The 15,064-nt window shown below is 37.3% G+C and overlaps 1 protein-coding gene across 1 annotated transcript in view; it reads right to left on the minus strand.

Moving 5' to 3' along the window:
- LTN1 (listerin E3 ubiquitin protein ligase 1) overlaps window positions 1-15,064 on the minus strand; it is a 62,999-nt gene that overhangs the window by 38,100 nt on the left and 9,835 nt on the right. The window contains exons 5-11 of the mRNA XM_013982552.2: window positions 13,740-13,792; window positions 12,373-12,553; window positions 7,071-7,244; window positions 6,284-6,474; window positions 5,080-5,215; window positions 3,439-4,248; window positions 2,597-2,638 (exon numbers count right to left, since the gene is read on the minus strand). Of these exons, the coding sequence (XP_013838006.1) occupies window positions 2,597-2,638; window positions 3,439-4,248; window positions 5,080-5,215; window positions 6,284-6,474; window positions 7,071-7,244; window positions 12,373-12,553; window positions 13,740-13,792 (1,587 nt within the window). The remainder of the gene's footprint in view (window positions 1-2,596; window positions 2,639-3,438; window positions 4,249-5,079; window positions 5,216-6,283; window positions 6,475-7,070; window positions 7,245-12,372; window positions 12,554-13,739; window positions 13,793-15,064) is intronic.

Below are 15,064 nucleotides of genomic sequence, written 5' to 3' on the forward strand. Positions count from 1 at the left end.
CATCCATTACTTGAGAATCAGTACAAATCCTACCTGCTTTATGAAGTTTCCCCCATCCATGCCAGCCCATACTCATCATTGCTTTTCTCTGAATTTCTAGAGCACTTACTGGATTGTATTATTATTTATAGTGTTTCATCTGTGTATGCCTTGTTTCCAATGAGATTTTAAGTTCCTTGACAGCAGACTGTGTTAAAACTTCTTTGACACCTGCTATCAACACTGCAGATGTGTTCAGTGAGTAAGGACTGGGTGAACTTTAAAGACAGATTTAAAAATGCTCTACAAATATTAAGTTTTTGTTCATTAATTTTGCTAAAATTAAGGAACAATATCCAATAGTGGTAAATTACTTCAATATGAACAATGGGACTTATTTCCCCAAATTCTCTAAAACAGTTACTGGGGCCAGATATCTGACAGCAGCTGGTTTATTTTCATAGGGCGGGGAAGCAAGGAGAAAAACTGTAAGTCCACCCCCAAAAGCATGGTGATCCATGTTCCCAGAGCTTCTGATTTAAATGCTGAGAAGAAAGGAATTTGCAACTTGATTCATTTCAAAGCAATCTGGAAAAAAAAAAAATCCAAGTGCGGATTGGATAGTGCCTGAGAACCTGTTTTTCTCTTTATTTAAAAAATTGTAGGCAACTAGAACGTTTATTTTAGCCCAAGTTTTACCACTATTCTGGCTTTAAGGCCATGGACAAATCTCTTAACTAACCTTGGCCTGCTTCTAAATTTGAAAAATGAAGATTAACTTAGAAAATCTCTAAGGTCCTTTCCTGGTTACAAAAATCAGGTTTGTTTTCAAAGAAGCTGACTTTAGAACTCTGCTCATAAAGTATGATGTTGCATAAAAACAAGAAAAATCAGAATTCAGATGGCTATAATATTGGCTTTCCTGAGATAGTTAACCAAATAAAACCAATCTACTTTATAGAATCTTACAGAATCCAGAAAATAAACTTCTAAATAAAATATCTCTCAGGTTGGCAAGACATGAAGTCCAAATGCTCAAAGTTTTAACATCCCCACAGAAAGAATCTGACCAGTTTAAGGGGATGGAGAGATTAGCCAGTCATGGAAGTATAGGAGGCAAATTATGAACTTCCAACATTGCCCAGGAAGAGGAGTTCTCTAAACAGATATATCTGAACTACCTGGCTGGTACATTCTAAGCTGGAAATGGATATATCAATCTCCTCTCTTTTTTAAAAAAATTTTTTTTATTTTTATTTTAGTTATTTTTTTTTATTTTATGCTGCACCCTCAGCATATGGAAGTTCCAGGACCAGGGGTTGAATCTGAGCAGCAGCTGCATTGTATGCCACATGCTGCAATTTTTTTTTTTTAATTTTTATTTTTTTTTTTAATTTTATGGCCGCACCCTCAGCATATGGAAGTTCCAGGACCAGGGGTTGAATCTGAGCAGCAGCTACATTGTATGCCACATGCTGCCACTGTACTGGACCAGGGATTGAACCCTCATCTCCGCAGTGACTCAAGCTGCTGCAGTTGGACTCTTAATCCACTGTACCACAGCAGAAACTCCTCAATCTTCTCTTCTCAAATTATGAACTACTTTCACTTATCAGCAGCTTTCTCATAGTTTGGCTTTTCATATAGCCTGCCTATAGGGAGAGAAGGTAGTGCACAATGTAATATAGATGCTGTGCCTGATACATTGTATTTCTCATTGAAAAATAGTAAATTAATACTCTATTTTGTAAAAATAAACTATTGAGAGAAATGGAGAGTTACTGTATAATGGGTTTAGAGTTTCAAATTTGCAAGATGAATAAATTCCAAAGACTGGGTGCACAATATGTGAATGTACTTAAAACTACTGAACTGAACACCTAGACATAGCTAAGACGGTAAATTTTATGTTATGCATTTTTTACCATAATTTTAAAATATAGAAAAAAAGGAACTTGTAAATTAAAGGATTATCTATGTAAAATTTTAAATGCATTAAAAAAGGGAATAATTTTAGGTAGCTAGTCATAACAACATTTCACAGAAGTGTTACATCATTTACATCCTCATTAGGAAAGAATATTTAAAGTCATTTTTTAAATTTTCTAAATTATGTCCCTTGATTTTTTTTCATTATTCTCATCACCAATTTTCCTAATTAGTCACATGGTTATTAAACAAAGGTAGGAAGACTTTCAAGTTTTTATAGTATTCCAAGGTAAAAGAAACTTAATTTCCTGATGTGTTCTAGTAAAAGCTAGAACCACTTAATCCATTTCTACAGAAGAAGAAATAAGTAGGATAAGATTAGAAACATACAGCCTTAGTTTAAAAGATAAACTATGATAAAAGATAAAATGTTTAACTCTTCCTTTATTACCTACTAAAGAAGAAGCACTGGATTTTCCAGAACCTGTTCATTGCTCCCCGATATTCCTAACTAGAAAAATACTATAGAAAGGTGAACATCATGTTTCCTCAAATTAAGGGAAGAAAATTCAATAATAAGGAAGTTCTCTAACACAGACACCTGATCACATACTAGTACATGAATAAGCAGTGGTTTCAATTTTTCTATACCTATTAATATATAAAAGAGAAAGATTCCCTAAAATACCTTTTCAATGACCTGAAGAATAGAATTCCATTTCAGATCCACCTGAAAGAGGAAAAGAGAATCTCCTCTAAGTAAATAATAAAACTGTTTACAAGTAAATGAATTGACCATGGAACCATTCCAAAACTACGTTTTTCAGTAAGCCCTACTTTTAGTGAGTCCAACTTCTGGACTAAAAGAACTTAAAACTTTTATTAGCAAGTTTTTGTCATCTTAAAACACTCAGCCTTAGGAGTTCCCGTCATGGCGCAGCGCTTAATGAATCTGACTAGCATCCCTGGCCTTGCTCAGTTGGTTAAGGATCCGGCCTTGCCATGAGCTGTGGTGTAGGTCGAAGTCATGACTCGGATCCTGTGTTACTGTGGCTGTGACGTAGGCTGGCAGCTACAGCTCCAATTCGACCCCTAGCCTGGGAACCTCCATATGCCGAAGGTGCAGCCCTTAAAAGAAAAACAAAAACAAAAACAAAACACTCAGCCTTATCGAACATCTACCCAGAAGTCTCACACACTCCCCAATCACAATCCAGAATATATTGCTTGTCGGAGTTCCCGTTGTGGTGCAGTGGTTAACGAATCCAATTAGGAACCATGAGGTTGCGGGTTCGGCCCCTGCCCTTGCTCAGTGGGTTAAGGATCCAGCGTTGCCGTGAGCTGTGGTGTAGGTTGCAGATGAGGCTCGGATCCCGAGTCGCTGTGGCTGTGGCGTAGGCTGGCGGCTACAGCTCCGATTCGACCCCTAGCCTGGGAACCTCCATATGCCGCGGGAGTGGCGCAAGAAAAGGCAAAAAGACAAAAAAATTAAAAAATTAAAAAATAAAACATTAGTATTTAAAATAGTACCTCAATGAGATCATCCAAGACAGCTTTTCTTTCCAAATCGCTATCACAGCAACGGAGGGCACTGTACAAAATGTCCACCAAGAAACCGGCATCCTTCCTTTGATCTTCATTTAGCCAACCTATTATTTTCTGGTATAAAAACTGTACTGCGGGATTTTTTTGTGCAAGTCTGGCTATTTCAAGAGGTTTGGATTTAACAATATTCTGTTTTTCATCTCCTAGTAGCACTTTAAATACTTGGCTTGAAGAAAAGGAGTTGAGCAGAGTGGAAAGAAACCTTAGATGTTGCTCTGACTTTTGTTCATTGACATAATTAATACTCATCTCTGCTAGTTTACAGACTAAGTCTTCCAAAGGTTTTTTCCTTAGCGGAGATATGAGGTCCGAGCAATTCTGAGTTAGAGAAGGTTCAGCCATTAATTCAGAGCCTTCACTATTCTCTCCTTCTGAGGAGACACATTTTTCATTTTCTTTATTACTTTCGGGCATCTCATCAGCAAATCTAACCTTTCCAACTTTTTTTCTATTTAACTTCAAGGAGCTCTTTGGCTTTTGAAGGATCTGTAATAGGTTAGAAATACCCAAAACTGACTTAACATTGGCTTCTGGCTCACTGATTTTCTCAACACAGATTTCTGACAATCTTTCCCAGAAATTCAGTAGCACTTTCTCCAAATTGTGAGCTATTTTATCATCTTTTTCCAAATCTGCTTTGGCTTCCCATGAACTTAAAGTGTCTGCCAAATGGTTAAACAGCTGCCCATCCTGTAATCTTGGGTCTTTGAGAACTTCATCAATAAAAGGAATCAACTGAAAGAGAAGGTAGAAACATACCAATTCTGTTTTCAAAAGAAATAAAATTTAAACCAGGTAGTTGTAAAACATTATACATTTTTATATTTAATAACTGAAAAACAGGAATTTTTTCTTAAAATTCTGAATAGAGTTAACTTGAACTTGAAAATCATTTTCATATCATTCAAAGAGCCTAATGATTCCACTGTATCCCCCCTGAATTACTCCTTTTCTATAATATAACTGATCAAGATTACTGGTCATCAAAAAGTGATAGTTTTCTTTGCATCTTCCTGAACTTATCCAAGCTTCTTTCTTTCTTCTAAACCAGTATGAAAGACATATAGGATGAACAGAATTCAGAATGCTTTCTCTTAATTATAAAGATAAGAGAAGTTATCTAGCTGAGATCTGAAGTTAACTAGGATTATGTAATTTACATAGAACCATATTCCAGCATCAGCTCTCATCACAGGTTCTAAAGCCAAGCACAATTGTTCACAAAAGAATAAGTTCAATGCATGTTTTAGAAACAACAGACGATTATTATTTAAAATAAAATACAAAAGACTAAAATCGTGTCTTCTAAATTGTTTTGCATTACAGCTCTCTAAAACAGAGTTTGTACATCCAGAGGCTGACTAGTCCTGAGGCATTATAGTATTTCGCTAGTAACTGACAGTATAGAAATTTTTATTTCTCTGGTCAGAAACATACATTACTTAATCTGCTAATCATAAAAATGAAATCTTTACAAGGTTAATTAATAAAAACGGCAACAAGATACAGGGAGCTTGATTCTTTAGTTAGTGTGCAAAGGCACTGATAATTTTTACATACACGCACCTGATCATTGACGAGCATGTCTTCTATCTCTTCCTCACCTAAGTTTTGTTGCATTATAAAACGTAAGCATTCAAAAAATGCAGATATTATTGCTGAGCATTCTGAAACGCTGGTTTTTGTTCTTTCTGTTGAGAGCCTAAGAAATAATAAATAACTGTGGCTTACTTTTCATGAAAAAGAAAATATGCAAGTCAGAAATAGCAAAACAAAGGCATGGAAAAGTGATCATACAAAAAGAGGATTTTTAAAATTAAAATTCTTAAGTGAAAAACTAAAAACAAGCAGCCAAAATATAGGCTTACTAGAATAAAAACTTGAAGAACTGTGAAAAAAAACCATATCTTCAAAAGTGTGTCAACAAAAGATAACATTTATTTTCTTCTCAAGAACCAAACCACCTGCAAATTTCAAAAAGGGGGCTTAACCAAATAAAGCTAATAGTGCAATGAAAAAAATTTTTAATCATTAATAAAACTGGGTATCCTTTAAGTTCAACAAATAAACTGAAATGACATTTTTAAGTGCAACTTTAAAACAGCTATTTAAGGGAGTTCCCGTCTTGGCTCAGTGGTTAACAAATCCGACTAGGAACCATGAGGTTGCGGGTTTCATCCCTGGCCTTGCTCAGTGGGTTAAGGATCCGGTGTTGCTGTGAGCTGTGGTGTAGTGTAGATCACAGATGCAGCTCAGATCCAGCATTGCTGTGGCTCTGGTGTAGGTCGGCGGCTACAGCTCCGATTAGACCCCTAGCCTGGAAACCTCCATATGCCGTGGGTGATGCCCTAAAAAAGACAAAAAAAAAATAAAAAAAAAAACAGCTATTTAAGTTTATTGGAAACTTCACTGGTTCATTTTCTGAATTTGTGCATTTGTATTTATCAACACACAAAAAATGGCCCATCTGAAAAAGAGCCTATTTCTACCTAAGGGCCTTACCATAATTTATCTCACTTTCTGCTACATACTACCACTGAAGCCTTGAAAATACCCAAGAAAAGAAATCCAACTGTAATTCTCCGAAAATTTTAGTTATACTGTGAGCCACACAGGAAGTCCTGTAATCCTCTGAAAACTTTAGAAGTGTTTAATGAACAGCAAAATAATTCAGAGAAATTTAAATACAACAACAATGTCATTCTACCCATTTATGAAAATATGAAAAAAATCTATTTTGCTTTAAAGGTCAAGAATTTAAATTCCTTACCCTGCAACTAGGGAGGTAAGAAAATTTTTGAAGAAATCCAACTTTGGATCTGTAATGGACTGAGGGAGTTTGCTGATAAATGGCAGAAGATAAGGATATATGACAGTAGCCAGACCCCGACCTCCTTCACGAACCATAGCTGACAGCTTGGGAAACACACTTTTTTTTGCATTTACGTGAAGCCAACAGTCCTTAACAAAGAAAAGATTATAAGGATAATTAGAGATCATAAACATATATGCCCCAATTAAGAGAGAAGACATAAAGGATCTCAAAAATAAAAATCAAGTATTCTACCTAAAGAGGGCAAAAACCTGTCATCACCATTAAAAACTAAAACTCTGAGATTATAAGAAATTTATTATATATAGTAAAACCATGAATCCAACGTGCTTCCAGGACAATACTGATTGGAAATAATTATTTAACTTAAAAGATTTCTATAAAAGCTGCTTGCTAAATAAAAATCAAAACAAAACATGCTTTCTAAAAGAGACAGCAGTATTTAAACATAAGATTCAGATATACTGACTTCAGTGGGCCACATAGGTTTAAAGAATAATTGATACTGGTTAAACTGAAAGTAAAATAAAAACTACATACCATTTTCTAGTCAGCTTAAGATTTGCACCAAGTTCTGGATTAAGTATTTCTAAGAAAGCATTTTTCTAGTAAGTTTTAAATATTATAATCTGATAGGCTCTCTTGCATGATATGTAAGGCTTCTAAAACACAACTAAGAAGACAGGTATTCCCAGATGTACTAAAGGTACCTCTCTTTACTTACCTCAATAGTTGTAAGTGTATAAAGCACAGCCTCCCAGAGAGCTGGGCATACAACGGGGTCGCTGTCATCAATACTAAGAAGAACAGAGGGGCTCACTTTGGATGCTTCATCTTTCATCAACTGTGGAATACGCTGGCACAAAGCAGAAACTAACTCAAAATAAGCTGAGCGGATCTAAAAGAAATAATGGAAAGCCAAATTAAATTAAAGCCTAGTAAAGCTATGATAAGATTTTTTATTTATGGTAACAGTAGGTAGGTTATTCATACTAACCCTCCTGTTAATAAATAAAAGCGCTAGAAAAAAATACTTTCTAAAATCTTAAGAATGCCACATAGCTGAAAAGACATTAGGAATTACCAAGCCTAAAGCGAAGAGAGAAAGAATTCAACTTTCTATTTCTTTGTGCTGAAGCAACTACGAATCCTCTCTAGTGTCAGAAGCCTTCACTGGGGTGGAGGGGGAGTTCCCATCGTGGCTCAGTGGTAGCGAAACCAACCAGTATCCATAGGGACACAAGAAGGATCTGGCGTTGCCATGAGCTGTGGTGTAGGTCACAGATGCGGCTCAAATCTGGCATTGCTATGGCTGTGGTGTAGGTCGGCAGCTGTAGCTCAGATTCTACCCCTAGTCTGGGAACTTCCATGTGCAGTGGGTGTGGCCCTAAAAAGACACATACACACAAAAAAGAAGCCTTCATTAGGGGCCTCAAATTATTCCTATGAATATACCAGCCAGCACAGAGTTAAATATAGTCAAACAAAAATTAAGACACTATGAGCCACTATTAGCAGAAACAAAAGATAACACAGAGGTGTGAGACTCTAAATCTTAGAATTATCTATCAGTTACAAATTCCATATCAACAATGTTTAAAGAAACAAAAGTTTAAAGAAATCTGAAGGGAAAAAGATATTAGAAGGAGTTCTGTTGTGGCTTAGCAAAAATGAATCTGACTAGCATTCATGAGGACACAGGTTCGATATCTGGCCTCGCTTAGTGGGTTAAGGATCCGGTGTTGCCATGAGCTGTGGTGTAGGTCGCAGAGGCAGCTCAGATCTGGTGTTGCTGTGGCATAGGCCAGCAGCTACAACTCCAATTCCCTAGCCTGGGAACCTTCATATGCATGGGTGCAGTCCTAAAAAAAAAAAAAAGATATTAGAAACAGCACAGCAGATCTGAAAAAGAACCAAGCACAACTCTCAAACTAAAAATAAATAAGAGCACAATTCATAGTTTAAGAGCATCATACTTAACATTGAGATTCCACAACTATTTAAATTAAAGTTAGGAACAAATAAAAGATGCCTGCTACCAATACTCCTATTCAACGTGGTACTGAGAACATAATTAGGACAAAGAAAAGGGGGGAGGAAAACTGGACAGTAATCCCAATTACTGTCTATAGTCATAGCAAGATAAAAGGGTATTAAAAATATTCAAAAAGATCTGAAGATAAACTATAAGAACTAACAGGAATTTGGAAGAGTTGTCAGATACAAAATTAACATACAAAAGCATAAAATTCCTATACAACAGTAGAAACAGAGTAGAAAATGGAATCAAAAGAGAAAACCCATTTCAAAATAGTAGCGAAAACCATAAAGGCATGTTTGGTATGTAGCATATTATGAAATATTATTCTAGGATGACGAGAGCCTAATATAGCCTATACAATCTTAAAAAAGAACAAAGTTGAAGGGTTTCAAGACTTAGTATAAAACAATCATAATCAAGAGTATGTGGTACTGGTATAAAGATAGACATTAAATGTAATGGAATAAAGATTCAAATGAAAATCCCACAGAAGTTCTCATGAGGCGCAGTGGGTAAAGGATCTGGCATTGTCACTGGAGTGGCTTGGGTCGCTGCTGTGGCGTAGGTTCGATCTCTGGCCCAGGAACTTCTACATGCCTTGGGTGTGGCCAAGAAAAAAAACCCTCAAATCTCACATACATGGTCAAATGAATTTGTCAAAGGTGCCAGACTGGAGGGGGCAGGAAAGTCTTTCAACAAATGGATATCCATATGAAAAAAAATCTGACTCTCACCTTTATGCCATATACAAAAGTAACTCTAAATGGACCTAACCTTAACATTTCTAGAATAAAATATATAATAATCTTTGCAACCTTGAGTTAGGCAAAGATTCCTTAGATTAAGACATCAAAAGTGTGAACTGTAAAAGAAAAGTATTGATAAATGGGACTTTAAAACACCTACTCTCCAAAGACCATGAACAAAGCAAAAAAGTAAGCCACAAACTCAAAGAAAATATTCATGACTCTTTATCTGACAAAATACTTGTATCCAGAATAAATAAATCACATTCATAACTCAAAAATAAAACTTAAAAAACCAACTTAAAAATAGATGAGAATACTAGTAGTGAAAGACTGATACACTGACCTTCCTGCAAAGCACAACTATGGACTCTGTGAGCCAAACACAAAAAGCTATCTGAGGGCTCTGAAGACTGAAATGCACATTTTGGAGCGGGTATCATAACTTGGAGTAAGCAATCTACACATTCTGAGTTCCCATTTTGTGCAGCTTTGCCCTGTGCAGAAGCACAGGGGCCGCTACAACTCCAAAAGAAAGCCTGACATCCTTCTGGTCGGAGGAACTGAAAGAACCAGGAAAAGGAGCCCAGGGTAACGACAAAGCTGCAAGAGAGTGACAGGGAACTCTAGAAAGGAGAAAACCAAAGAAGAGAATCTCACCTTCTGTGTTTAAATAGCCTAAATCTACAGCTGACACTTGAACCAGCTCACCGCAGGTATGAGTTTGCTGTTTGAGTCTAACTGCCCACTAACACAAAGACATCAACACCCTTTGGAGCATTATAAAATAATCCAGCCTCCCAAAACATAACATTTCAGGATACAATCTAAAATTACTCAACCTACTGGAAGACAAGAAAATGTGATCCCATCTCAAGGGATAAAATAATTAACTGACGCCAATCCCAAGACGACCCAGATGTTACTATCCAACACAGACTTCATTTTTATTTTAACTTTTTGGCTGCGCCTATGGCATGTTAAAGTTCCCGGCCCAGGGATCAAACCCATGCCATGGCAGTGACCCAAGAGCTGCAGTGACAAGGCCAGATCCTTATTTCACTGTGCCACAAGGAAACTCCCAGACACGGACTTTAAAGCAGCTATTATAACTATACTCAGTGAGGTAAAGAAAAACATAACAATGAATAAAGAAATAGGAAACAGACTCATGTCATTATACTTTGTCCGAACCTACAGAATACACAACAGTGAATACTAACGTAAATTATGGATTCTGGATGATAATGATGTATCAACAGAGGTTCATCAACTATATAAAAAGGTACCACTCTGATGAGGAAATGTTGATAACAGAGGAAGCTATGCATGTGAGGGGCAGGGAAATCTCTGTACTTTTTCCTCAATTTTTCTGTGAACCTAAAACTGCTCTAAAAGAGTCTTGGAGGAGTTCTGCTATGGACCACCAGGTTAAGGATCCAGCACTGTCACTGTAGTGGCTTGGGTCGCTGACTCCATCCCTGACCTGGGAACTTCTGCACACTGCAGGGAGAGCCAAAAGAAAAAGAAAAAGAGGAAGCAGAATAATGCCTAGTCCTGCCTAGGATATAAAGAGCACAGTATTCCTCATGTATTGATGGTTGAGTCTAGAGCACTACTTCAAAAAATTAAGTACGCTATACTCTTTGACTCAGCAATTCAGAAAATGAATCTCAGAAAAAGAAATTCTCATAGCTAGGGATACATGAATAAAGACGCGCATTGCTGCTTTATCTGTGAAAGCGAGGAGTCCAGGCAATCAGGGTATCTATCACAGAAGGAATGGACAGGTACAATGGAATGAACACAAACTTCTGAATACTACACAGCAGTTAGAAGCCGTGGACCAGATATACTTATAGGAATGTGATGGATTTAAAGTATTTTAGTACTTTTTAAAAAAAATTACTAAGTAAAGAGCAACAAATGGAATGAAATACAACACAATATCATTTTTGTGAATTAAAAACACATTCAAAAAGGCGGTGATGTGCCCAACAAAGAAAATTAGATAACCTTCTTTCAAGCATTATGTACAGTTCAATGTTAGTGAATCAGCAATGTGCATTAAATAAGGTGTCTTTAAACAGACACACACAAAATAAGGTTATATACTGACCAATTGTCAAAAATGTTCTGACCAGAGACTAACAAGAACTTAATTCTCTATTTCCCCTAAGTGCAATGCTTCAGCATGTACTAATTCAATGTTCACACGACTTTATAGAGCATAATTCCTGCAAATAATGGAATCAACTACACAAACAAAAGCACATACATTAATCACACTTAAAATGATCAGCTGGTAGAGGTGAAGAACAGAAGAGACAAAGGGAAAAAATAGAAACATTAAATGAAAGAGCCTTACGCACGGTCACAATTATTTTTTTCTTTTTTCTTTTCTTTTCTTTTTTTTTTTTTGCTGCACAGGTCAGGGATCAAACCCTCACCACAGCAATGACCCCAGTTGTTGTAGTGATAATGCAGGATCCTTAACCCACTGTGCTGCAAGGGAACACCACACACCCATAATTTTAAAGTGCCATGAACAAAGAAAGATAACTCAACTCTGAATCTGAGCTCCAAATAACTAAATAAAAAAACGAAAATAGGAAGTTTCTTGTGGCGCAGGGTAAGGATCCATCATTGTCACTATACCAGTTCTGGCTGCTGCAGTGGCGTCAGTTCAATCCTGACCCAGGAACTTATGCATGCCTCAGGTATGACCAAAAAAAGGAAAAAAAAGAAAGAAAAGGGGAGTTCCCATTGTGGCTCAGCAAGCGGTTAAGAACCCAACTAGTATCCATGAGGATGTGGGTTTGATCCCTGGCCTCACTCAGTGAGCTAGAGATCTTGTGTTGCTGCAAGCATCGGCAAAGGTTACAGATGCAGCTGTGTTGCTGTGGCCTGGCAAAGGCTGCTGACCATGTCTCCAATTCAATGCCTAGCCTGGAAACTTCCACATGCTGTGGGGTCTGGCGGAAAGAAGGAAGGAAGGAAGGGAAGAAGGGAGGAAAGGAGGGAGGGAGGGAGGAAAAAGGGAGGAAGGGAGGAAGAGAGGGAAGGAGAAAGAAAAAGATAATACATTCTAGTAAGATTCTAGGAAGACAGGCAATTCAGTCCCACCACAAAAATGTGTTTGCAGAGCTTTAAACATAAACATAAAGCATAAATAAAACTAACAAGCAAGGAGGGGAAGGAATCAGAGAAATGTCTTAAAATATAAAAGATTAAGATACCTGAGGTATACTGTGTTTTCCATACTTCCAAAACTTATTCTGTGATAAAAGAGACTTGAATTTCTCCTCCAGAGAATCAAGCTCATTATCAGGTAAGAGGCAAAGCAATTTCTTTAATGCCAATAAGGAACAAGTTACAACTCGATAGAATTTAGCTTCTCTCTCTTCCTCTGGAACAGTTCTAGATGTAAAAAGAGATTGAGAATAAGAAAACTACAGATTCAGTCCTTCTATTTTATTTTTTATTTTTATCTTTTTGCTTTTTAAGGCTGCACCCACGGCATATGGAAGTTCTCACGCTAGGGGATCAAATCGGAGCTACAGTTGCTGGCCTACACCATAGCCACAGCAACTCGGGATCCAAGCTGTGTCTGCGACCTACACCAGAGCTCATGGCAATGCCAGATCCTTAAGCCACTGAGCAAGGCCAAGGACAGAACCTGCATCCTCATGGATACTAGTCAGATTTGCTTGTGCTGCACCACAACGGGAACTCCACAGTCCTTCTATTTTAAATGTTTAATCATTAAACATCTACCAAAGTTGCTTCATTTCTATATTCATTCTCCCTGTGCCCCCCCAAAGTACAAACATACATAGAATTTTAATCACATATTTTTCAAATAATACAAGGTGAAAGGAGATGAAAAGCTATGGCTTGAGGGAAGTGTGCATGTAACTCCTCTCAGTTAATCAGATGATTCAAAAGAATAAGTAACATTGCATCTAAGATTATTTCCCTTATAAACTACTAATAGTTTGATTAGAACACAGGAGTAAAATGTAAATGAAACATTTTATTATTATTTCAATAGAACTACTCATAGTTCTTCACATTATTTTCAACCAGACCTTAGGACATTTCCTGCTATGACCATAAAAAGAAAACATGGAAAAATTCTGAAAACATGTCTTTGTAGAAGGACCAAACCTGTGAGCTCCCAGATAACTCAAGTTAAATAGATGGACATGGAGTTCCTGCTGCGTTGTAGTGGGTTAAGAATTCGACAGCAGGCTTGGGTTGCTGCAGAGGCCTGGGTTTGATCCTCGCCTCAGCAGTGGGTTAAAGGATTCCACACTGTTGCAGCTGTAGCACAGTCACAGCTGCTGCTCAGATTCAATCCTTGGCTCGGGAACTTCTACATGATGCAGGTGAGGCCATTAAAAAAAAAAAAAAATAGTGAGACAATTTGCAAGTAATAGCACTTAAAGCAGCACCTGGCATATAGCACTATATTAAATATTTTTATCTCTACATTTAGAATCTCCTTTTTTTTTTTAATGTTACATTGAAATTATCATCTTATTACCTATGAGTGAAATACAGTTTCACGTAACCTGAATTACACAGATACAATACAACTTACTGTGGGTCACTGAGTGTATCAGGTGTTTCTTTTATAAGATGATCCTGCAGCACCTACAGAGGAAAGGAAAATCCCATATCCTTGAGATTTTATTGAGAGGCAGAGCATAGGCTTCATCTCATCTAAAAGTCTATAATCCCAGTGCTCACAAAAGTAGCAAAATTAAGTAGCAAAACTAAAAGATTTGAATTTTACCATTTTCCCCCCATCAATCCCCAAGGCCACTCCAGGGATAAGGATAGGGTACTTCTTCCAAATACCTCCAGTTTCCATCGAGAGGACTTTTCCCCTAAATACTCCTGGCCTCTTGCTTCCCCACTCCTTTTACACATGGCAGTGAAGTGAACAGGATACCCAATTAGTAAGTTTAGGAAAGAATTAGGCTCTGCTTTTCTTGCCCTGTTTTTTTTTTTTTTTTTTAGCACCTCCCTACCTACAAAAAGAACACCCATTGTACTCTGCTCCATCATGGAGGAAGGTCTAAGGTTCCATTTGAAATGTTAAGTCCGCTTACTTCTGGGGTACAGTACTAGCAAGTCCACTGTTCCAGTATCAATTTTATTAGCAATAATAATAGCTAATATTTATTGAGCTTTTCTACCTGCCATGTACTGCTTTGAGCATATGTCATGCATTAACTAACCCTCACAACTCGCTGCGGTACAAGTTAATTCCCACTTTAACAGATGAGGAAATGCAGGCACAGAAACTTGCCCCCGATCAAACACATCTAATTGCAGAGTGGGACTAAAAGCCGATGGTATGACCCAGAGCCCATGTTCTCTTGTACATGGTATGACATTTTGATCTCATTTGCCTAACTCTTCTCTGATAAACTGGTTTTGAACTTGGGAAAGTTCATTCCCAATATTTGTATAACTGTACAGACAACTAAAGGTAAAATAATCGAAGAAATAATCCCATATTCATTGCCGAGTTATCCATTCATAACAAAGCCAAGAACAAAAAATCAAACAGGATCTGGCGCTGTCTCTGTGGCAGCATGGTTTCATCTCTGGCCCCGTGCACTTGGTTAAGGATCTGGCATTGCCACAATAATGGTGCAGGTCACAGCTGCAGCTTGGATTCTATCCCTGGCCTGGGAATTTCATATGCGGTGGGTATAGCCGAAAAAGAAAACACAAAACAAAAAACTATGAACAGCCAAATTAACTGTCTCGAAATCCATTTTCTAAAACTCTTAGTGTCCAAACTCATGATACTTCACTGTCTTAACATTTATAACTTAGTATTTTAAATAAACCAATGACCCCCTTTTTTTTTTTAGGGTCACATATCAGCATATGGAAATTCCCAGGCTGGGG

The sequence above is a fragment of the Sus scrofa genome, chromosome 13 (assembly GCF_000003025.6).
Source record: "Sus scrofa isolate TJ Tabasco breed Duroc chromosome 13, Sscrofa11.1, whole genome shotgun sequence".
NCBI lineage: Eukaryota > Metazoa > Chordata > Mammalia > Artiodactyla > Suidae > Sus > Sus scrofa.